The sequence below is a fragment of the Nelumbo lutea genome, chromosome 1 (genome assembly GCF_056320005.1).
Source record: "Nelumbo lutea isolate HS-2025 chromosome 1, American lotus-T2T, whole genome shotgun sequence".
NCBI lineage: Eukaryota > Viridiplantae > Streptophyta > Magnoliopsida > Proteales > Nelumbonaceae > Nelumbo > Nelumbo lutea.
In genome coordinates, this window is record NC_142684.1 from 216,027,308 (window position 1) to 216,051,159 (window position 23,852).

Genomic DNA, 23,852 nt, shown 5'->3' on the forward strand with positions numbered 1-23,852 from the left:
GTAGCGAGCTATCCCATAGCGAGTTGCCTTATAGCGAGCTCCTGGAGATATTCCGAGGTGATTCTGCCTGAGGTCACCTTTGAGGTGGCCCTCTTACCTAAGTATTGGAGCGAGCTGATTATCCCAGCTTGCGAGCTGGGATAGACTTAGCTTGGAGTGTTCCCTTTCAGCATACTGGGGTCCTTGAGCTCGCGCTGTAGCGAGCTTGTTTCGTGGTGAGCTGACCTGCAAGGACTTTAACGAGTTCGTTACTCAGTTGTAGCCATGCTGTCACGCTGAGCTGTTGCTTATGTTGAGTCACGTTCACGTGTCGCCTTCTTAGGAGGTCGGGTCAAATCATTCTCCACCAAACCCCATTCTTACCGATGCCTCATAAACCACTTTAGAAGTCTCTAGTTTGGTTAATGAATCTGCAAGATTCTTTTCAAACCTTACAAAGTCCAAAGCAATTGTAACTTCATCGAGGTATTGTTTTACCAGGTTATGCCTTAAGTGAATGTGCCTTCTTTTACCATTGTACGTCTGGTTCTTAGCTCTAGCTGCTACTTGGCTATCACAATTGGGAGATATGGACGGAATTAGCCGTGGCCAAAGTGGTATATTTGTCAGTAAGTTTCTTATCCACTCTGCATTGGACCCTGCCAATTCTAGTACAATAAACTCGGCCTCCATTGTTGAACTTGTATTACATGACCGCTTTACCAATTTGCACGATACTACTCATCCACCTAGAGTAAACACATATCCACTGGTGAAAGTACTATACTTTAAATTTGAAATCCAATTTGCATCAATAAAGCCTTCTAAAATAGGAGGAAAACCTGAGTAGTGTAAACCAAAATTTATAGTTCTTTTTTAATATTTTAATAATTTTACTAGAGCTTCCCAATGTTCATTTTCGGGATTATGAGTATGTTGACTTAATTTTCCCATAACTATAGCTATGTTTGGTCTTATGCAGTTCATTGAGTAAGATACAGATCCAATTATACTTGCATACTCTTTTTGTGAAATAGGTTCTCCTACATGTTTCCTTAAGTGAATACTATAGTCAATAGGTGTTTTAACCAGATTACAATTATAGTGTCTAAATTTCCTAAGAATACTTTCTACATAGTGTGATTGGGAGAGAACAAAATTTTCTCGTTGTTTATGAATTTTATTCCCCAAGATTACATTAGCCTCACCCAAGTCCTTGGTATCAAATTTGGACATTAGAAATTGTTTTGTTTCTTTTACTACCTCTAGACTTGTTTTTATTATTAGCATATTATCAACATATAAACAAATCATGACTCTTTTATCATTTTCAAAGTTGCTATAGACGCATCTATCAGAATCATTTCTGTAGTATCCATTAGTTACTAACACATTATCAAATTTTTCAAGCCATTGTTTGGGAGCTTATTTTAAGCTACATAGACACTTAATTAGTTTACATACTTTATTTTCTTGTCCTGGCAATGTGAATCCTTCATGTTGCTTAATATATATTTCTTCTTCTAACTCCCTATTTAAGAAAGTTATTTTCACATTCATTTGATGAACTACTAATTTGTAAATAGATGCTATTGCAAACAAAACTATAATTGTAGTTAACCTTGCAACCGGGGAGTAGGTGTCAAAGAAGCCTACATCTTTCTTTTCTCTAAACCTTTTAGCAACTAATCTAGTTTTGAATTTATCTATTGTTCCATCTTGTTTTAATTTTTTCTTAAAAATCCATTTACATCTAATGCCTTAGTTCTAGTTGGGAGATCTACAAGTTCCCAAGTGTGATTAGTGACTAAAGAGTCTATCTCATTTTTTATGGTTTTTTTTTTCCAAAATACTGGATCAGGTGAAGTTACGACATCTTGATAAGTTATTGGGTCATTGTTTACTAGAAATGTGAACATTCCGTCATCCAAGTTTGTTTATTTCCTTTGTCTTTTACTTCTCCTTAGGTCTAGTTCTTGATTCCTAGAATCAGAGTTGTCTTGACTAAGAGAAGTACTGATTCCTTGAGCACTTAAATGTTCTTGGTTTCTGTTTTGGATTTGGGAAGGTTCATCATTTACTATTTCTTTTCTCCAAGGAAAGATATGTTGAAAGAACCCTACATCTCAGGACTCTACTATTGTGTTGTTTTCTACAACATTATCAATTGTTTTAATCACAAGGAACCGATCAGCTGCATTATTTTGTGCATATCCAATGAACACACAGTCACGGATTTTCAGTCCTAATTTCTTTCTTTTAGGTTCAGGTATTCCAACATTTTTTAGGCAGCCCCAAACTTTTAGGTAGTTCAAACTAGGTTTTATATTATGCCAAAGTTCAAAAATTATTTGTCCTTTCTTATTCGGTGGTATTCTATTATATAAGTGACAAGACGTTAGGATTTATTCCCCCCACAAATTCAGAGGTGCACCTGAACTAATTAGCAATGCATTCATCATTTCTTTTAGTGTTTTGTTAAGTCTTTCTGTAACTCCATTAGATTCAGGTTGATAGAGAGCTATGGTTTCATGTATGATTCTATTTTATTCAAAGAATTTCTAATGGTTTATCCATCATATTCAATCCATCTATCTGTTCTAACTCTTTTAATTTTCTTTCTTAATTAGTTTTTTATTTCAATTTTTTCATTTACAAAAGCTTGATCAACCTCATCTTTTGATCTAAATAGAACTACTTTTGCATATCTAGAGAAATCATCTGTAAATGTTATGTAGTATCTTTTTTCTCCTCTAGCTCATGACATTTAATATCAGAAATATTCATTAACAATCCTCTAGCATTATATCATTTTCCAATAAAAACATTATTTTTAATTAACACGCCCTTGTCTGCTTCAAAAGTGAACTTCAGTCCTACTTTGTTGAGGAGTGCTCCCGATACCAAGTTTCGTCGGATCTCTGGCACATGCAACATATCATTTAGCATTAGAATTTTCCCTTAAGTCATTTTCAAGAGCACTTTTCCTTTGCTGATGACCTTCGAAGTTTGTGAGTTTTCCATGAAGACTTTATCTCCCTTAGACTGAGTTTTATACTCATAGATGGAGCTATGGTCCCCACATACGTGCTTGGTAGCACCAGTGTCCAGTACCCGCTCCTTCGACTTGTCAACTAAGTTTGCCTTAGTTACCATGGCTGCGATTACATCCTCAATCAAATTGACATTGGTTTCTTAGAGTCCTTCTTTTGGTATTGACAGTCCTTGTAATGTCCAGGTTTGCCACATACATAAAAATTCTCTTTCTTTTGTTGCTTCAAATTTTGATCATTTTTCACATTTAGATTCCTTTTGAATTTTGTAGCCTTTTCCTCAACTAGATTGGTTTTGGAAAACTGATCCTCATCATTCTTTCTATTCTTTTCTTCTATCTTAATTCAGACTACTACTTGGTCCAAAGTAGTGTCCTTCCTCTTATGCTTCATACTAGTCTTGAAATCATTCTATGTAGAGGTGTAAATCCTGTGGCTTGGCACAATTTTGGACCGGCTCGACACGGCACCAAACAATAGCCCACGGGTCATGCCAAGCCTAGTATGATCGTCTGTGCCATACTGGGCCTGGGGTTTGAAGTCCACAAGCCGACACGACATGACACAATCAAGGAGGTTGTGTCACTATATATATATATATAATACTTATATATATTTTATATATTTATATATAATATATTATAAAAATTATAATTATATAATAATATATGATATATTAATAAAATAAACATTTTTTTTTATTTTATTATACTAATTTATTTAATTATTGTATATATATAAACAATTGTATACATCAAAATTCATATAAAATTAATATTTTAAGTTTTCTTAATTTTTTTTTAAATAAATGGGAAAAAATAGCTTTGGCCCGATCCATGGCTTGACTTGGGCCAAGGCTTGGCCCAAGGGCTAGCCTGGCCTGCAGGGAGGGCAACACAACCCGTGACAGCCCGCACTTTGCACGGGTCGTGTCGACCCACTTTACACCTCTAATTCCATGTATGTGGTAGTTTCTCTATGAGAGAACCGGTAATGAATTCATCTAGCAGTATCATGTCTTCTTTTGCTAGTTTCCCCCAAAGAACTTGAAATTCAATTATTTGGGCAGACACGTCTATGTCTTCTTTTATGGTGAAGTGCAGGAAGTTGGCAATTACATATTTCTTATTTCCAGCATTTTCTAGAGCACACTTATTGGCCAAAGCATTCCAAATTTCATAGGCATAATTGTAGGAAGAGTAGACATTATACAGTTCATTAGACAAGCAGTTGAGGATATGGTTGGTGTAGAGGTGGTTGGCTGTTGTCTAGTGTTCTGCAACAACAGAATGGGCTAGATCCTCCATGCTTAATGGGTTTGGTTCAGTCAAACCAAAGGTTACCCCTTACTGCTCTAAGGGTGTTGTCTCCATAGCCCCCTCCCAGTTAGACACGTGTCATCCCATTTTTACAAGAAATAGAATTTCAATTCAATTGCCCATTTCCCCATTTTTATAGGAAATAGAATTCAAATTCAACTACCGACGTTTTTAGGAAATAGTAATTCAATTCATTCATGGGTAAGCACACGTTGCTTACTTTTAGGAAAACAAAAAATGTTAGCACGTTGCTTTCTCTTTGAATCAATAATTACCTTAATTCAATTAATTGAATTGAATTAATTAATTCATTTACATAAGTAACAAATGACATCATGTTTAGCCTTTTCCTTTTCCTTACCTTTTCCTTCATAACAAACATAGCCTAGAAAAAGGACGAGGAAAAGAAAATAAGGAAAGTTATAGTTAAAGTCAAAACACGAACCCAAGTCTATCAAGATCCTCCCGCCAAAAAGGCAAAACACCGAGTCAGCCGTCTCCGGTTCGAACGGTGCGGACAGTGGGCCAGGACCACGTCATTCCAAGCTGACGTTGTGAGCTCAGTGTTTAGTACTAGGATTCGAAATGATTGGAAACGTGGGGGTGGTCAGACATCATCGTTGCTCGTTGCTCGTTGCCCGTTGCCTCTTGACTCCTGAGTCCTGATACAAACCCAAACGCTTCATCAATATAAATAATGCACGATTTCAATCAAACTTGAAAATATAAAGAACTCGGGTTGTTAGCCAAATGCATTCTTCAAGCTTATTCTCCTGATCTCCCCCTTCTTTTTATCCGGCCGAAGCGCCAGAATCTCCTCTATTGCCAATTTCCCTGATAAAATTCCTTTTCGAATTCGTTTTTCCCATTCTTTTTTTTCGTTTTTGTTTTCTGAGAACGAGGGGAGAACATGGACAATTTGATCTCTTTGGTGAACAAGTTGCAGAGGGCTTGTACGGCTCTGGGAGACCATGGTAAAGAGAGTGCATTGCCGACTTTATGGGATTCGTTGCCGGCAATCGCTGTCGTCGGAGGACAGGTCAGCTCGACCCCCCCTCTCTAGTCTCATTTTAAAGTATCTGTCGGTTGATTTTATTTTCGTCGATATTGAAGGATCTATCTGGGTTAGATGCATTATTTTGTTCGTTTGAATATTCTTGTTTTCTTATGCGGAATCTAGCCGAACGTTAAGCTTTCTTCTTTTATATTCTCAAATACTTCAATTTGTTGAGTTCATGGTTTGCACTGATTCAGGTTGCATATTTTTATTGAGTTCTAATTTATCGATAACTTTTGTATTGAATATCTTGACTGTATCACGTGGCGGAATTATAGGTTTTGGTAACTGCAGTATGTTTGTTGTATCCGCAAGAGGATCAAATTTGAACTATGTCTACAAGGCCATGCCCTTAACTTTTTGAAGTTGCGTCCTTAGGTTAACGAATCCCTGGTTCCTAGTCCTATGACCCTGTGTAGAGACATAATCGCATAATTCAAATTCGATCCTCTTGAAGGTAATTTTTGCTCTAGTTCCTGTAAAGTAGATGTCACTTGTAAAACTTTGTAGTAAGTGGTAACATGGTAAGCCCTGAAAGATGAAATTTGAGGAATAATTTGTTCTGGTATTTCGGAGTCAGATGTTAATCTCACCTGTTGTATATATGTCATATACCATTCTGTTCCATGGACAACACATCTAGGTTTTTTTTTTTTCAAATTCTCTGTTCACTTGAACCGAATGCTAACTGTGAAGTGGTTTTATTTTTTCCTAATATGGAATAATGGAAGTGCAACTTAAGGTATTTATAGTCATGTTCCAAAGATGTGTGGTTATCTTCTCACAATTACACTGTTAAAACTAGTATTCAGGAAGGATGGTTGTTGTAATTTTCCCGTATACTACTAATTAATGGCACATAATAAAGCTATGCTTTCTACCAAACCCCTTGCATCTGTCCCTCCCCAAACCCCACATTGGTGGGAGCCTAGCCTCATGCACTGGGCTGCCCTTTATATATTTACTTTCTTCTTATGCTTCTGTAACATTCTCTAGAGCTCTGGTAAGTCTTCAGTGTTGGAGAGCATTGTTGGAAAGGACTTCTTGCCCCGTGGATCTGGTAATTTGTTGTCCTATTACTTTACTTTTATCATGTATCACTTCATTTACAATTAGTGAGTTAATTTTCTCAGTCCTTTTGCAACTTCTTCATTTTCATATACACTTTTTCTTTGGTCTCTTAAATGCTAGAGAAATGATACAAACAAAACTTTATGCAGGAATTGTTACTCGGCGTCCCCTTGTCTTACAGCTTCATAAAATAGATGAAGGAAGAGAGTATGCAGAGTTCCTTCACCTCTCAAGAAAGAAGTTCACAGATTTTGGTATGTTATTATTATTATTTTTTTGGAAGCGAAGTAGTGCATTCATATTTTTGCCTTTCAAACATTCTTATTTATGTAGCCAATAGCTAATATTTTCAATTTCTGACTTAAGGCTATGTTTGGCTTGAAGGAAAAGGTAGGGTAAGGAAGGGAAAGACAGGAAAACCAATACAAGATTTGTAAAGGTCTCCCTACCTTTCCCTACCTTTCCCTTCCTTTCCCTATATTTTCCTTCAAACCAAACATAGCCTAAGTGTTTCATGTAGCTGCTGTAAGGAAGGAGATCTCAGATGAGACAGATAGAGAAACAGGGCGCAGCAAACAGGTCTCCAGTGTTCCTATCCATCTCAGTATCTATTCTCCTAATGGTGAGACATGGGTTTTCTCCCTTTCTCCTTTTCTTCTTCTTTTCTTTCTTTCTGGGGCCACAATCACTAGTTTCTTGAAGATGGTCACATTGTCTATCTTTGCTGCCAAAATCAGAATACAATTAAATTATTAGATTGAAGAGATTACAACCAAAAGGGAGAACTAAAGCTTTGCCCCATTTCCTACAATCACATCCTATGTGAGACAGATCTTCCCAAAGAAGAAAATAGATATGGTGGCACAAACTAATTCTTTCACAAAAAAAAAGAAAAATCTTTCATAAACAATTCTAATATGGATTTACTTATTGATTCCATTCATCTCTGTTTAAAATTCTAAATGGATTGTGTGGACCTTCTTGTTTTATTAAATCTTTTTGAACAACTATGAATTTGTTCTTTTCACGGATGAAAATTTGTGTTTTTGGGTTTTTGTAAGGTATCATATTATGAAATTATGATTATGGTAGGCATCTAAATGTTTCTGCTAGGGCAGTTTTGACCTTTCTTCAATACATTTGGAGATGTATCAAGCTTATGTTTTAAATACTTTTCTTGGAAAGTGAGAAGTTCTTGTACTAATTTTGAACGAATGCCTTCATTTTTCAACTCATTTCTATCAGTTGAAAAGCAGTCATAGAAGTAGGGACTGTGTTTGAAACAAAGAAAACTAGCAAGAGAGGATTGGAGAAGAAGAGAGAGCTGCGACAAGAAAGGTTAGAGGATGAGGAGTTCGAACTTAACCTCCCTCTAACTCTCTAATACACTTTTATTAAGTTAATCTTTTAGTAATTATAAGAGAGGTCCTTAGTTGGACAAGAAATTACAAAAGAGGAACATAAAGAGTATGGGCCCAGAATAAGGCCCATTACAGAGAAGAACATAAAGATAATATACAGTAACAACCTATGGGCCATTCGGCCCATCTTCTCTACACTCCCCCTCAAGCTGAGCATAGATGTCAATCATGCCCAGTTTGCCAGTGTCATGATGAAGTCTTGCCTTGGAAATGTCTTTGGTGAGAAAGTCTGCCAATTGTCCTTCAGAGGTAACGAATGGAAGGCACACTTCTCCGGAGGAGACTCTTTCTCGAATAAAATGTCTATCAACTTCAATATGTTTGGTTCGATCATGTTGTACCGAGTTGTGAGCAATGTTGATGGCAGCCTGATTATCACAGTACAACATCATGGGTCTGTCATGATCAATCCTAAGTTCTTCCATTAAGGACCTTAGCCACTACAATTCCGAGACCCCATGTGCCATGGCCCTATACTCTGCTTCTGCAGAAGATCTGGCCACAACAGATTGTTTATTACTCCTCCAAGAGACAACATTACCAGCCACCAGACTGCAATATCCTGAAGTAGATCTTCTGTCATCCATATTTCCAGCCCAATCAGCATCAGTATAGGCTTCAAGTTTCAAGTGGTCATGCTTGGTAAATAGGATTCCTTTCCCTGGAGAGCCTTTCAGATAGCACAAAATCTGTTCTTCTGCTGCCATATGAGTATCTCTAGGAGCATGCATGAATTGGCTAATGCAACTGACAGCATACGCAATATCTGGTCTAGTCATGCACAGGTACAGAAGCTTCCCAAGAAGTCTCTGAAAACCCCTTTGTCTTCCAACAAAGTTCCATCTGTAGCTGAAAGTTTGTGACTCATATCAATGGGAGTTGCAACTGGTCTTGCACCCACTTTTCCAGTTTCAGACAATAAATCAAGAACATATTTCCTTTGGGAAATAAGGATCCCATCCTTGGATCTGGCAACTTCTATGCCAAGGAAGTATTTCAACTCCCCCAGATCCTTAATCTCAAATTCTGTACGGAGGAAAGACTTAAGAGCCAGAACGCCTGAGGCATCATCACTAATCACTATAATGTCATCAATATACACAATGAGATACACTGCCAAAGATATACTTTTCTTCACAAACAGAGTATGATCCGACTGTGTCTGAACATAGCCGAATTTAACAAGTGCAGCTCTAAATCTCTCAAACCAGGCTCTAGGAGATTGTTTAAGACCATAAAGAGATTTCTTCAATCTGCATACCTTTCCTTGCATATCTTTCCCATACATCCCTGGGGGAAGACACATGTAGACTTCCTCATGTAAGTCACCATTCAGAAATGCATTCTTTACATCCAACTGATAGAGAGGCCAATCAAAGTGAGCTGCCAGAGATAAAAGAACCTTGGCAGATGTCATCTTGGCAACAGGGGCAAAAGTCTCCAGGTAGTCAATCCCATATGTCTGTGTATAACCTTTTGCAACAAGCCTAGCCTTGTACCTCTCAGTAGTTCCATCAGCCCTGTATTTAATGGTGAAAACCACTTGCACCCAACTGGATACTTTCCTTCAGGAAAATCCACCACCTCCCAAGTACCATTTGCATGTAGAGCATTCATTTTGGTTTCCATGGCATCTCTCCATTCTGGAATCCCATGAGCTTCTGAGACAGACCTAGGAATGGGGTTAGAATCAACAGAAGAGAGATAGACAATGTATGAAGGAGAAAGCAGGTCATAAGAAAGGTATTTGGAAATGCAGTATGCAGTACATTTCTGCTTCCCTTTCCTAACAGCAATGGGGACATCAAGGTCTGGAAAAGATGATTCCAAAGGAGTTGAAACAGTACCTGTTATCTCATTTGTGATTGGGAATGTATGAGCTTCATTTGTTGTAAAGGAAACCACTTGCTCATTCCTGGATCTCTGCCTTTGATACACTTTGGGATTATGGATAGGGCAAGGGAGTAAAGAAATAGGGTCCCTGGGACAAGAGGTATGAAGTGATTGATCCTCCTTTGACTCATTTGGTGAGGATACAAGTTTGTCAAGAGACTCAACTGGGGCAGGAAGAGGAAGAGCAAAAACATGTGATAGACTCTCCCCCTGTGGACAATGTCCATCCTGAGAGGAACCATAAAAAGGAGAAAGTTCATTAAAGGTAACATCCATAGAGACATGTCGGGTGCCAGTCTTTGGATCAAAACAGCAATAACCCTTTTGTATGGGGGAGTAACCAAGGAAGATACATTTGTGGGATTTCGGTTCAAACTTGTGTCTTTGCACACTTGGAATGTGAACATAGCAGGTACAACCAAACACACGAAGAGGAATTGGGAAGAGATCCTTGTTTGGATGAAGAAGATTGAAGGGGGATTTAAACTCTAGTACCCTGGATGGCATACGGTTTATGAGATAGGTAGCAGTAAGTACAACATCACCCCAAAATCTTGTGGGAACATGTGAGGCAAACAAAAGGCTCCTTGCAACTTCAACAATATGTCTATTTTTTCTCTCAGCAACTCCATTTTGTTCAAGGGTTCAAACACATGAGCTTTGATGAATAACCCCCATGTCTGAAAGATACAAGGATAAACTCTTATCAAAATATTCTTTTGCATTGTCAGATCTGAAAACCTTAATTCTGGTACCAAATTGAGTTAGAACAAGCTCATGAAATTGCCTCACAAGTCTTGGGACTTCATCCCGAGATTTCATTAAGTATATCCAGGTGAATCTAGAGAAGTCATCAATAAACAAGATAAAATATCTGTAACCCCCCATAGAGGATAAATGGTATGGCCCCCACACATTAGAGTGCACAATATGAAAAAGAAAAGAGGATCTTTTATTGCTCACAAAGTATTTTTTCTACAATACTTTGACAACTGACAGGATTCACAATTGAGACTGGACACACTGACTCCCTTAAACAGTTTTGGAAACAAATGGCTTAAAGCAGAAAAAGGTAAATGACCCAACCGACAATGACTCAACATAATTTGACTAACAGACTTTGAAAAAGTAGAACCAAAAGCAACATTCTTGGGATGATCAAAGCATTGGCCAGGGATGTCGAGCAAGTATATTCCATTCGCTTCATGGCCACTCCCAATCACCTTCTGAGACTTCAGGTCCTGAAACACACAGTGAGAAGGGAAAAAAGTTACACAACAATTCAATGATTTGGTCAGGCTACTTACAGATAATAAATTGGTATTTAATTCAGGCACATGAAGAGTGGAAGATAAGAGTAAGGAGTCTGTAGCCTTGACAATTCCCTTGCCGGAAATAGGGGCAAGAAAACCATCAGCTAATGTGATTTTGTCACGGCCATGAAGTAAATCATATGAAACAAATAAAGTGGAAAGGTTGGTCATGTGATCAGAAGCACCTGAGTCTATGATCCAAGGGGTTTTGTGTTTACTTGAGGTGGATGCATGGTTAGCGGAAGCCCTTATACCTGAGTGAGCAAATGCAATGTTGGCTGAACTTCCAGAAGGGATGGATGATGAAGATGCACCTTCAAGCTGACTGATCATCTTTCCAAACTTTTCATATTCAGCTTTCATGGCTGCTAACTGTGCATTGGTAGATTCAACATCTGTATCTGTGTCTGTGGCTGCATGTGCACTTCCTGTCTTTCTACTATCATTCTTTTTCTAGAATCTGATAGGTACAAGATTGGGATGCAATTTCTAGCACTTGTCCTTTGAATGTTTTGGCATCTTACAATATTCACACACCACTTCCTTCCTTCCTGTGCCACTGTGAGCTTCTGTAACCCTTTTGGGTTTGATTCCCATATTTGCAAAATGATCATTAATACCAACTCCTTGAACCTGCACTTGCCTTCTACTTTCTTCACTACTGACCAGAGTATATGCTTGTGACAATGAAACATCTTCCTTGGACAAGATGTTTTGCTTTGTAATATCATATTCAGAATTCAGCCCTGTCAAGAACTCAAACACCCTATTCCGTTCAACCAATTTCCTGTATATTTCAGCATCCTTAGGGGTATCCCATGTCACAGCCTCTATCAAATCAATCTCTTGCCATATAAATTTTAAGATTGAGAAGTATGCTGCAAGTGACTTCTCCCCCTGTCTTAGATTCTTCACATCACTTCTCAGTTTGTAAGCTCTAGCAACATTCAACTTCTGGGAATAAGTCTCTGCAACACTATCCCAGATCTCTTTAGCTGAATTCATCCAAAGATAATGTTGACTGATCTGTGGCTGCATTGAGTTCACAAACCACCCAATCACAGTGTAGTTTTCTTGTACCCATCTCTCATAAGATGGATCATCCTCTGAAGGAGCTTTCTTGCTCCTAGAAATAAAATCCCATTTTCCTTTGCTACAAATATGGATTTTCACTGATTGTGACCAAGCTAAGTAATTGGTCCCATCAAACTTGACTGTAGTTACAGCCAGCATAGAATTGGTTGGGGTTCCCAAAATCTGCCCATATTCAGCAGTATTATTGTTTTCAAAGTTTGAGAAATCCATCATTCAAAGTTCAGTGGTAGTTCTTTCTTTACTGTTTCAGCCTTCAAAAAATACACCCAGCAACTTCCAAACATAAGGTATTTCAGATTCTAACAGCACCACAGTCCTTGAGTGACCTTTTGTCGAACACTCAGTGTGCAATACTTAACAGCCCACTGTTTACTGTTTTAGCCTTCAAGAAGGGGTTGGAATGAAGATGAGACTAGTATCACTTAGTTTTAAAACAATCTCAGCAACTTCCCAACCCAATAATCAGCCGAATAGGACCTCCAAAGCAACCCAAAAATTTCCGAGTAGGAGCAGTCCAGCAACAATGGCCGAATGAAGTAGTCTCAACAGTGGTGATTCCAGAGGTATTTCGGCTACTTGACAGTCCTGAAAAGAAATAAAAAACAACCCAGAAATCTCTGGATTAAATCAGACTTGAGGATAGCCGAATAGTTGTACTATTTCCAAAGAAACTTCGGACTTTTAACAGTCCAGAACAGTGAAAAAAATTAACCCAGAAACAACTGAGCAAAGACTTACAGCAAGAGAGTCTCTGGTTTGAACAATAAACTAGGTCGAACACTTGTCCTCTAGGATGACTTCGAAAACCCTTTTCTCTGATTTTAAATCAGGCAAAGCAACTTGTTCTCTGATTCTTCCTGGTCACCGAACCCTTCTCTAAGTGTGTAGAAGCTTGGGAACCCTCCAATGACCTCCAAGAATCAAGCAGATGATTGTAAACTCTCAGCCCTAGAACCTCCTCATGTAGTTGGCTGAACTAGAACCACATGAGGGACACGCCAAGCAGTGGCCTGCTCTGATACCAAGTTGAAAAACAGTCCTAGAAGTAGGGACTGTGTTTGAAACAAAGAAAACTAGCAAGAGAGGATTAGAGAAGAAGAGAGAGCTGCGGCAAGAAAGGTTAGAGGATGAGGAGTTTGAACTTAACCTCCATCTAACTCTCTAATACACTTTTATTAAGTTAATCTTTTAGTAATTACAAGAGATGTCCTTAGTTGGACAATAAATTACAAAAGAAGAACATAAAAGAGTATGGGCCCAGAATAAGACCCATTACAGAGAAGAACATAAAGATAATATACAGTAATAGCCTATGGGCCTCTCTACACTATCTTCTCAGATATCTAAAATGAGATCCATATATTTACTAGGGCAAGTTGTTGATCTTATATCCATAAAAATTTTGACCTGTTCTTTGAAACTTTTAACTATTAACAATTTTTTTATGCATTTCACTGACCTTTTAATTTGAAAATTAATGCCAAACAAAAACTATCTTTTAGGATTATTTATCAGTCCCTTTATAATTGTCAAGTCCTTATGTGTCAATATACAGCCCCGTTATGATTTCTCCTAGTTTATCATGATTATTTTTTGTCCCTTGACAGTTGTAAACTTGACTCTGATTGATCTTCCTGGACTTACAAAAGTAGCTGTTGGTAAGTAGTCTATCATTGTTCTGGCCTGTCACCCAGTACTGAGGTTTTCTGTTTTTTCTTCTCATGTATTTTTACTTTCTTTTAAATGGCACTTAATAATTTACTATTTTGACAGAGGGTCAACCGGAAAGTATTGTGCAAGACATTGAAAATATGGTTCGCTCCTATATTGAAAAGGTAATTTCTATTTGAAATTCCTGAAACCACGGAACTTTTAGAATGTCTCACACTTCTTGACAGATTAGACTAATGCCTGCATATTACTTTAAAGACATAATTACTTGTTTTCAATGCACATTTATTGTTTATCTCAAGATGCTATTATTTAAAAAGGGTGTCTATGTTACGAGAGCATAATGGTCAAATTAGTGATGAGGTCTTAAATTATAAAACTTTTGAGCTTGTAATTCTCATTAGGGACAATAATATCTAGATGAGCTTTCATAGATTTAAATAAAATTTCTTATACCTTCCATTGGATGGGATGCAACCCAAGATAAACTCTCTCTCGTCTCAATGTGCATACTACATCAAGGCCTCAAGGGTAGTGTTTTCAATCCACCATTGACTCAATCGGTTGAATCATTTGAATCGTTATTTGGTCTTGATTTTATGCTCAATTTTTCTAAAACCTATCATTTGCTTAAAAAATCATTGACTTGGTCAAAAATCGCTCGACTTGGGTGGTTGAACCATTGACTCATTCAACCCGATTACCAAGTCACGGGTTGCACACTTAATGTATGTGCAAATTTCTAAAGACAATAACTTTGTGCTTGGATGTCCAATTGGGTGATCTTTTTTTTCTTTTTTGATTTTGGGTAACTTTTCGAGGTCTATGTGCCCCAAGGTGCCTATGGCTCCTTGCCCCACCAATTTCATGAAAAAAAAAATTCTTTTTTTGGCCTTCAATTGCAGTTTTGATATTTTTTACAAATAAAAAAGTTAAAATACAAAAACCTCCCCTGGAGTTTCTGATAATCATAAAAACTTCCCCTGTAGTTTAATTTTAACAAATACCTCCCCTAAACTTTTGAAAAAATCAACAGAAACCTCCCTTCTATCACTAATCCAGACGGAAAACATATAAAGTTACAAAATTACCCCTAACTAATTGTTGGGGACATCATTGAAAATATATTAAAATTCTAAAAATGCTCTCATTCGATTAACATCATTCTTGCGATTTTATGAGCCTTTTTTCAGAGCAAAAGAATAGAGTTTAAACCCTAACACCACTAAACACTTGCATGGACTATCATTCAAAATATTCCATTCGCCTAAGAATATTTCCCATTTTCTAGAAACCGTTCTTCACTAGCCACTGTTCTTTACCAGAAACTGTTCTTCATTGTCTGCAATATCTAGTTCCCCTTCGAGCAATTTTTCACCAGAGCTTTTTTTTTTCATTTCTCTTGTTATGAGGATTGCATTTCATAAATAGGTGTGAGTATTCTCACCAATACCGCATGGAAAAATAACCAAGGCTCTCAAGGACAAGAAATCAATTCCTCTTCTGTGCTGTAATTTGTTAATGTTTTCTTTTGAAGGTGTTACTAACATCATTGGTAGCTTGTAAGTTGAGTAACCAGCAGCCAACCAATAAGAAATTGGGGACCAAATAGAGTTATGCTTGATCGAATCCAAAAACACAGAAATAATAAAAGCAAAAATTCATTGGAGCCCACAAAAACCAAACCAGAGATTCAATAAATGACATTTCGTATGACCCAAAATGAGAAAAAAAATGCATTCAGAAGTGTCCATAAATACATAAAACCCAAAAGCAAAACAGGGGGAAAAGTTGAACAGTGCAACAATCAGTTTTATTTCTGATATGCAATCAAACCCAAGAATTCATCATTTGGCACTTCCGCTAGAAAACTAGTATCGTAATTCCAAGATGTGATTAAAAGATTAGGCGGCCTTTTAAGTTGATTAACACACTTCTCAGCCAACCTTCCGGTGAAGAACAGCTCACCTTCTAATCTATAGCTAAAGTTCAAATTTTATCTGTGTTTCATGTGCATAAACCAGAAACGTTGCCTCACTTCTCCACCAGACAATCTCTGGTGGTCCATGTTGTTTCCCTTCCTGACTGGAGTAAGTTTCAGGGCTGAAAGAGTCAACTGTGGTTGCTACCTTTTCTTGAGTCGATGGAGTTTTAAGAACGGGAGATTGAAAGAGGAGAAGATGATAAATATTCTTCCAGGGTTCCTCTGTTCTTCGGTCGATGGAGTTTTTAACAAGGTTCCTACTTCCTAGTTAATGGAGTTCAAGAATGGGAGATTATAAGAGAAAGAGATCGACAAGAGGGTAGAATGGGTATTTGAAAAAAACTGATGTATTGGTCTAATGTTTTCCATCTGGATTAGTGACGGAAGGGAGGTTTCTGTTGATTTTTTCAAAAGTTTAGGGGAGGTATTTGTTAAAATTAAACTACAGGGGATTTTTTTGTATTTTACCCAATAAAAATTTTAAAACTGAATTAAAAAGCATACAGTAAATATTAAATAATACATATATTACATGTAGATCATAATTATACATTATTTATTAATAAAATACATGTCTATACATACCTACACACATATATATGCATATTTTTAGCATTTTTTACAAATAAAAAATTAAAACTGAATTAAAAAATGTAAATTAAACATAAAATAACATTTATATATACATATATTTTATCTAAAAAGTAATTATACATTTTTTATTGATAAAATACAGGTTTAAACATACTATATATATATGTGTGTGTGTGTGTGTGTGACATGATCTGACCCGTTTGACGTAGATGGTCGAACTGGTGACCTGCAACCTGGAGGCAAAAACAATTCGGCCTCGGCCTCTGGGTCGGTTTTTAAAACATTGCTCAATAGTATTATTTATTGAAACTTTTACCTTGCAGCCAAACTGTATAATATTGGCAATATCACCTGCCAATCAAGACCTTGCCACCTCTGATGCAATCAAGATCTCTCGTGAAGTAGATCCTAAAGGTAAGCCTATTACTAAAATGTGCACAGATATCTTTTCCAGGAAAAAGAAGAAAGGCACAAACTTTTATTTCTGTTTTGACTGATTCTCTTGCTTACTTCACCTCATAGCATTTGTTGCAAGGTTTGAGACATTAAGGTAATACCAAGGTGGTATTTGCAGCTTCTTTTAACCATTTTTTTTAGGAATACCAATTTCTTTGTACTTTTAAGTTGTAAATTTTAAGAATTCTTTGTTCTATTATATATTATTGGCTAGCAATTGAAATTCAATTTGAACATTCAACTAACTCTAAATCTTGGTGTTGTTTATTTTCAACCGTTCAGGGGAGAGGACATTTGGTGTTTTGACCAAGATTGATCTTATGGATAAGGGTACTGATGCAGTTGATGTAAGTGAGAGAATATGTGCCCGTTGCTTGCAATAGGGCAGTAACTAAAGGAAAAATATAAGCAGTCCTATGCCTCTCCACATTCCACAATTATGTGACAGGAGGCATAGTATAGTTCATATACAAGCATTCTTATCATGTCTAACATGCAAAAGTAATTAAACTGATGTTTGTGTGATGATTTTTGAATCAATTCCCCCTTTTCATTGTAAGACATGGGGCATTTTAACTTTTCTGGAAGGACTGCATTCTGATTGATGTTTTGTGGCCTTCCTTAGATACTGGAAGGCAAGGCATATCGGCTACAGTTTCCCTGGATTGGTGTTGTTAATCGCTCTCAAGCTGATATCAACAAGAGTGTTGATATGATTGCTGCTCGACGAAGAGAGAGAGAATATTTTGCTAATAGTCCAGAGTACAAACATCTTGCTCAGAGAATGGGTTCTGAGCATCTAGGAAAAATGCTATCAAAGGTGTAGCAGATTTTGTTTTTCAGAGAAGATTGAGAGAGTGTACTTGTTTTATTTTGTCAATTGGTACTTTAATTCAACTCAGTTAATCTTAGTCAAAACTGTTTGGTGTTATCTTTGGCAACTTAACATAAAAATTTATTTACTTGAGTCGGGCAATTTAATGCTTTTCGGCATTGTAATTTAAATATAATATAATGATTCTTCTTGCAGCATTTGGAAACTGTAATCAAGTCCCGAATCCCAGGTATCCAGTCCCTTATCAATAAAACTATTGCTGAACTAGAAGCAGAATTGAGCCGTCTTGGGGAGCCTATTGCTGCAGATGCTGGAGTAAGTCATTGCCAATTTTCTTTTGTATCCACTTGTGCTTTTAGTTTATTGGGTCAGTTGATGGCCTACAGGTCTCCTGGTCCTGGAGGTTTTGCTGACTACTGATAAAATTGCTGGGCATTAGCACCTATGATAAGGGGTAGGGCAAGGCCCAGCCTGGCCTGCACCCTGGACCTGAAATATAAACCTGGGCCCTGCCCTCCATGGACCTGGCTTCTGGGCCTATATAACTTTAAATGTGACATATTAAATATCTATGTTATTTTATATTATATGACATATAATATAGTTATTATGTGTCTTATTATGGGCTCGGATAGAATTGATAACCCCTACTGCAATGTGTATCAGTCCTCCAGCCTCTTACCCCCCCCCCTGCACCCCTGCAATACAACTTTTCTTATGGTTTTCTCATTCCTCATTTCATGCAGGGAAAGTTATACATGATAATGGAGATTTGTCGTATTTTTGATCAAATATATAAAGAGCATATTGATGGCATGTATGTTACTTATTTTTCCGAAATATATATATATATATATATATATATATATATATATATATATATATATATATATATATATATATATAGTATTTACTATTTCCTCTTAGTGTCTGGATTAACCTTTCATTTTAATGCATATAATGTCTGCAGCCGCCCTGGTGGCGATAAAATCTACAATGTCTTTGACAATCAACTTCCTGCAGCTCTAAAACGATTGCAATTTAATAAGCATCTCTCAGTGGAAAATGTAAGAAAACTAATTACTGAGGCTGATGGGTACCAACCACATTTGATAGCTCCTGAACAAGGGTACCGCCGACTCATTGAATCATCATTGGTCACTATTAGAGGGCCTGCAGAGGCAGCTGTTGATGCGGTAAAAATTAAAAACTAAAGCATATTATCTAGATTACAGAGCAACTTTTGTAAGATAGGAGAAGAATTCAACCAACAAAATGTTTGCTAGGTGTTTGATGACTTCAGTGGATATTTTACCTTTATCGCATCACCTTTGCTCCCTTTCTAGTTTTGTTTTCTTTTCTCTCTTTTCTGTCTTTTTCTGTTTGTGTTTATTAGACACCATCACAAAGTATTTCTCACATTCTTTTGTTTGAATTCCAGGAATGGCTTTCAAAGAATTTTTGGGTTTTAGGTTAACCTGGACAGGAATCATGACCAGATTGTGGGTTGAATGGTCCGATCAAATTTTCTGAAGAAAAGAGTCCTAGTTCACTGACCATTCAGGAAAGGTTCGGTTGAATGGTTTGGATTTTTAATAGTACCGAAGTGTTGGTTGTGTTTTTAAAGCCCAAAAGCAATTCTTACCAAATGTTCAAAACACTTTTTTTGGCTTAATTTTGTTTCCCACAGACCAAAGCTCAAAAGCAAAAGCTTATCCAAACAGAGTTTGGTTATCCTACTTGTTTGTTTTTTTAGTTTTTGGAAAACCAAAGTATTTAAGATGGCTTTGAAAATTGAACAGTTTGGATTGTTAATAGTATTCATATATTTTTACATAATAGCCTGTAATGTCTGAAGTATAATAGTACAGGGGCTCCCTGTTGTCTGCTCTATTTAAATTATCTTATACATTGTGTTTTGTTGAAATGTACTCTCTACAACAATATTAAAATATTTTGCTCCTTGCAAATTTTTGTTTTTGCACAAAGTCCAGGTTCATGCTATACTGAAGGAGCTGGTTCACAAGTCAGTCAATGAAACTGCGGTAAGTTCCTTGTATGCCAAATGCTACCTTCATTTTATTGCCTTCTTGTATGATAATCTGTTGCATATAAGTCAAAACCTGTTACATGTTTTTTATGACCATGGGTTTGTAAGAGCAAAGTTTCTGACATATTTAGGAAATGGCTTCATAGCTTGCTGTACTTTGTTTTTGTAGGAATGAAAATATCAGATGCAAGATGCTCTTCTTACGTTCTAACAAGTTAGAAAACCTAATAAAGTGATGCATACATCTCACAGTTTTCCATGTTGAGTATTTTTACTGTTAACTTTGAATTCTCATATTTGCACTGGAAAGATATAATCAATGAGGTAGTACTACATATTAGAAAGTTCCATATTGGCCATTAGAGAATGCCTTATAAATTGGTCATTGAGATAAAACCTTCTGAGAGTGATGTGATTTGTTTCTTCTCTTCTTCTGGACATTGAGATAAAGCCTTATAAATTACCTTCTTACTGACAAAGGAAAAGGGGTGGTTATGTTTACATGCTATTTCTTTTATCTGGCATAGATATTTGGTTTGATCTGTTATCTAATTGATGATTATTTTTCAAACGAATTGGAAATTGGGATATTAACAAAATCTATGGTATGTGGACAACTTCTTGGTAGATTCATAGCATGTACACGTAACACTTGTTGGTGTATGTTGCATGCATGGCTGGGTGCATATTAATATGTTTGTCTTTATTGTACTGCTTGTTGATGTATGTTGCATGCATATCTGGGTGCATATTAAATGTTTGTCTTTATTGTACTATATCCAAATATATTTCCTTAAAAATTCAAAATCTCATATGTATAACTCTCCCCCCTCTCCCCCCCCCCCCACAAAAAAAAAAAAAAAAAAGAAGAAAAAAGAAAAGAAAAGAAAACCTCTCTCTATCTTCCTCTCTGTTTGTTTGTTTTTCTAGTCTATCAATCCTCTTCAATTAAAAGGCCATTACCCAATGTAGGTCCCAGCTATCTGGGGTCTTGGGAGGGGTAGACTGGGTACGGTCCCAGCTATCTGGGGGTCCTGCCAGCCTGAGATTTTTCCATTACACCAAGTAATGACCATACATGCACACACACACACATATATATATATAGTCATTACTCTGCTTCTTTTAATCCAAGTGTATCTTTATGATTTCATCTGTAACTCCTTGAATTTGTTTAATGGGTTTTCTCTCTCTTGTTTCGCTCAGGAGCTAAGGCAGTACCCCACTCTCAGGGTGGAGGTTGGGAATGCAGCTTGTGAATCACTGGACAGAATGAGGGAAGAAAGCAAGAAGGCAACTCTTAAACTAGTTGACATGGAGTGTAGCTATCTGACAATTGATTTCTTCCGGAAGCTTCCCCAAGATATTGAGAAAGGAGGAAATCCAACACATTCAGTTTTTGACAGATATAATGATCCGTATCTTCGTAGAATAGGTAAGTAGTTTTTGTATAGCAGGATCTCAATGGTTCATGCAGGAATTTGTTCTATGTCTAAGCCAAGATCTGGAAAGCCTGGTTCAGAGACAAACCATCTGGTGAAAGAGTGAGATATGATATAATTAAACTGGTCATTTGGATGAGTAATGACATGCTTAGTCTACCCTGTGGGTTCCAAAACCTGCTAACAGGCAGGAGATACAACTAAAAATCCACTCTTTGGACTCCACCCTCTTCTTTTTTTGGAGCAAAAGGCAAAGTGGATTTTGTGAATCATGTTGCGTCTCTGTTTCCACTTTTGCCCCAGTCCAAACATGGCTTAACGGTTACTGTCCTTTGACTTTGAGGGGTTGATTTGGACTGTAATATATAGTGCCAATAGAATGGGAGATATGGGTGTTGCAGTGGATCCCAACTCCCAATTCAATGCTAAAAAAATAACACCTCATGTACAGGCAGCTTCATCATATCAAAATCTGGGAGAATATTATCTTGATCAAATTTGGCAGGTTATTTCCATTTCCGTTGGGTTAGTGCCAATTCTGAATCTCTTTTAATATAAACAGGAACAACCGTTTTGTCTTATGTCAATATGGTCTGTGCAAGCCTGCGGAACTCCATTCCTAAGTCCATTGTTTATTGTCAAGTGCGTGAATCCAAACGGTCCTTGCTTGACCATTTCTTCACTGAATTGGGTAAAAAGGAGGTGAGGAGGTTACCTGTCTCTTTTATAAATTATTTATGTAGGCACACAAACACAGACACATGCCACCTGCAAGTCTTCTTTCCCTTTGCCTCAGTAGATAAAAGCTACAGGTCCTTAGAGATCAATTTATATTGCATCTTCTGTTGTCCAGTAGATTGGTTCTATTATCTGACTGTTACTACCCATTGTCCTTATGCTGAAATAGAAAATACCGTTTATTCTTCTGGGAGCACATGTGGTTACTGTGGTTACGGTCTATTGACTTTCTAAAAATGTTTTTACAGCAAAAGCAGTTGGCCTCGTTATTGGATGAGGACCCTGCAGTCATGGAGCGGCGAGCTGCTCTTGCAAAGAGATTGGAGTTATACAGAAGTGCCCAGGCAGAGATCGATGCAGTTGCTTGGTCGAAGTAGATAACTAGATTTGTTCTAGGAATTCAGAGACTGGAATTTTGATTCTTTCATTCATGGTGAAGTTTGGGGTGTTGGGGGAGGGTGTCTGAAACTCTTGTAGCGGAAGGGTGAGCAGGTGGTTTGTACTAGGAATACATGGTGCTCTTTTTTTATGTAATAGGAATTCAGAGACTGGAATTTTGATTCTTTCATTCATGGTGCAGTTTGGGGTGTTGGGGGAGGCTGTCTGAAACTCTTGTAGCGGAAGGGTGAGCAGGTGGTTTGTACTAGGAATTCATGGTGCTCTTTTTTTATGTAATAGGAATTCAGAGACTGGAATTTTGATTCTTTCATTCATGGTGCAGTTTGGGGTGTTGGGGGAGGCTGTCTGAAACTCTTGTAGCGGAAGGGTGAGCAGGTGGTTTGTACTAGGAATACATGGTGCTCTTTTTTTATGTAATAGGAATTCAGAGACTGGAATTTTGATTCTTTCATTCATGGTGCAGTTTGGGGTGTTGGGGGAGGGTGTCTGAAACTCTTGTAGCGGAAGGGTGAGCAGGTGGTTTGTACTAGGAATTCATGGTGCTCTTTTTTTATGTAATAGGAATTCAGAGACTGGAATTTTGATTCTTTCATTCATGGTGCAGTTTGGGGTGTTGGGGGAGGGTGTCTGAAACTCTTGTAGCGGAAGGGTGAGCAGGTGGTTTGTACTAGGAATTCATGGTGCTCTTTTTTTATGTAATAGGAATTCAGAGACTGGAATTTTGATTCTTTCATTCATGGTGCAGTTTGGGGTGTTGGGGGAGGTGTCTGAAACTCTTGTAGCGGAAAGGTGAGCAGGTGGTTTGTCATTCTTTTGAGCCTTTATAAGTTTCCTTGTCTGAACATATTTTTTTACATGTATATAAGATAATAACATGGATGGTCTTTGTTCTAGTTCTATTATCACGATTGAAGTAATGTAATCATATATGACCCTATGTGATTTATGATAGTTTAGATCTGTGAATTTTTTTGGGGCCGCATTTAAAGTTTTACTACTAATGTTACCCCTTATCTTGAGGTTTCTCCTTCAGATGTAAATGAGAAAACCCAGCCAAAAACTGCTTTTAATTTCTAAACAGCAAATAAATTCAAACGCTTCCTGGAATTCTCTTTAGTCTCCGTTAGTTTTACTTTATCTGGGTAAGTATGTTTATGCGGGCAAGTATTTATCAGCTAAAACATGTCTGGGTAAGTGAGATTTCAGTGTTCTTGTATGTTCCAAGTTATCCGAGTAAAGAGAGTAGTGGAGGGAAAGAGCATTTATCGGCATGTGGCTAAGTTTACCAATTACATGGGTAACTGATACTCTCCAGTATCCTTGGTTTTCATGGGACTCAATATAGTGATAAACAAATACAAGTGAATGTGCACGATCTGGTTGCTCCTAGCTATATGGCAGCTCGGACGTCGATTGCTTTGTTGGATGGTCGAACTGTAAGAGAATGAAGCTTAGAGGACCTGAGGTAGTTTATCCGATGTG

At 37.3% G+C, this 23,852-nt stretch overlaps 1 protein-coding gene across 2 annotated transcripts; it reads left to right on the forward strand.

The window, feature by feature from the left end:
• The first annotated feature begins 5,076 nt into the window (after positions 1-5,076).
• On the forward strand, positions 5,077-22,962 carry LOC148880959 (dynamin-related protein 5A-like). 2 transcript variants are annotated; one of them, XM_088963097.1, is made up of 16 exons: positions 5,077-5,390; positions 6,405-6,468; positions 6,629-6,733; positions 7,000-7,101; positions 13,809-13,859; positions 13,975-14,036; positions 16,774-16,864; positions 17,189-17,253; positions 17,532-17,726; positions 17,937-18,056; positions 18,488-18,558; positions 18,712-18,937; positions 19,736-19,786; positions 20,998-21,226; positions 21,796-21,935; positions 22,220-22,962. In XM_088963097.1, the coding sequence occupies exons 1-16, from the start codon at positions 5,262-5,264 to the stop codon at positions 22,346-22,348; spliced, it is 1,830 nt and encodes a 609-aa protein (XP_088819223.1). In that variant the 5' UTR covers positions 5,077-5,261; the 3' UTR covers positions 22,349-22,962. The 2 variants fall into 2 exon arrangements, with proteins under 2 accessions (XP_088819223.1, XP_088819222.1); XM_088963096.1 differs by lacking the exon at positions 6,405-6,468.
• Positions 22,963-23,852: the final 890 nt, after the last annotated feature.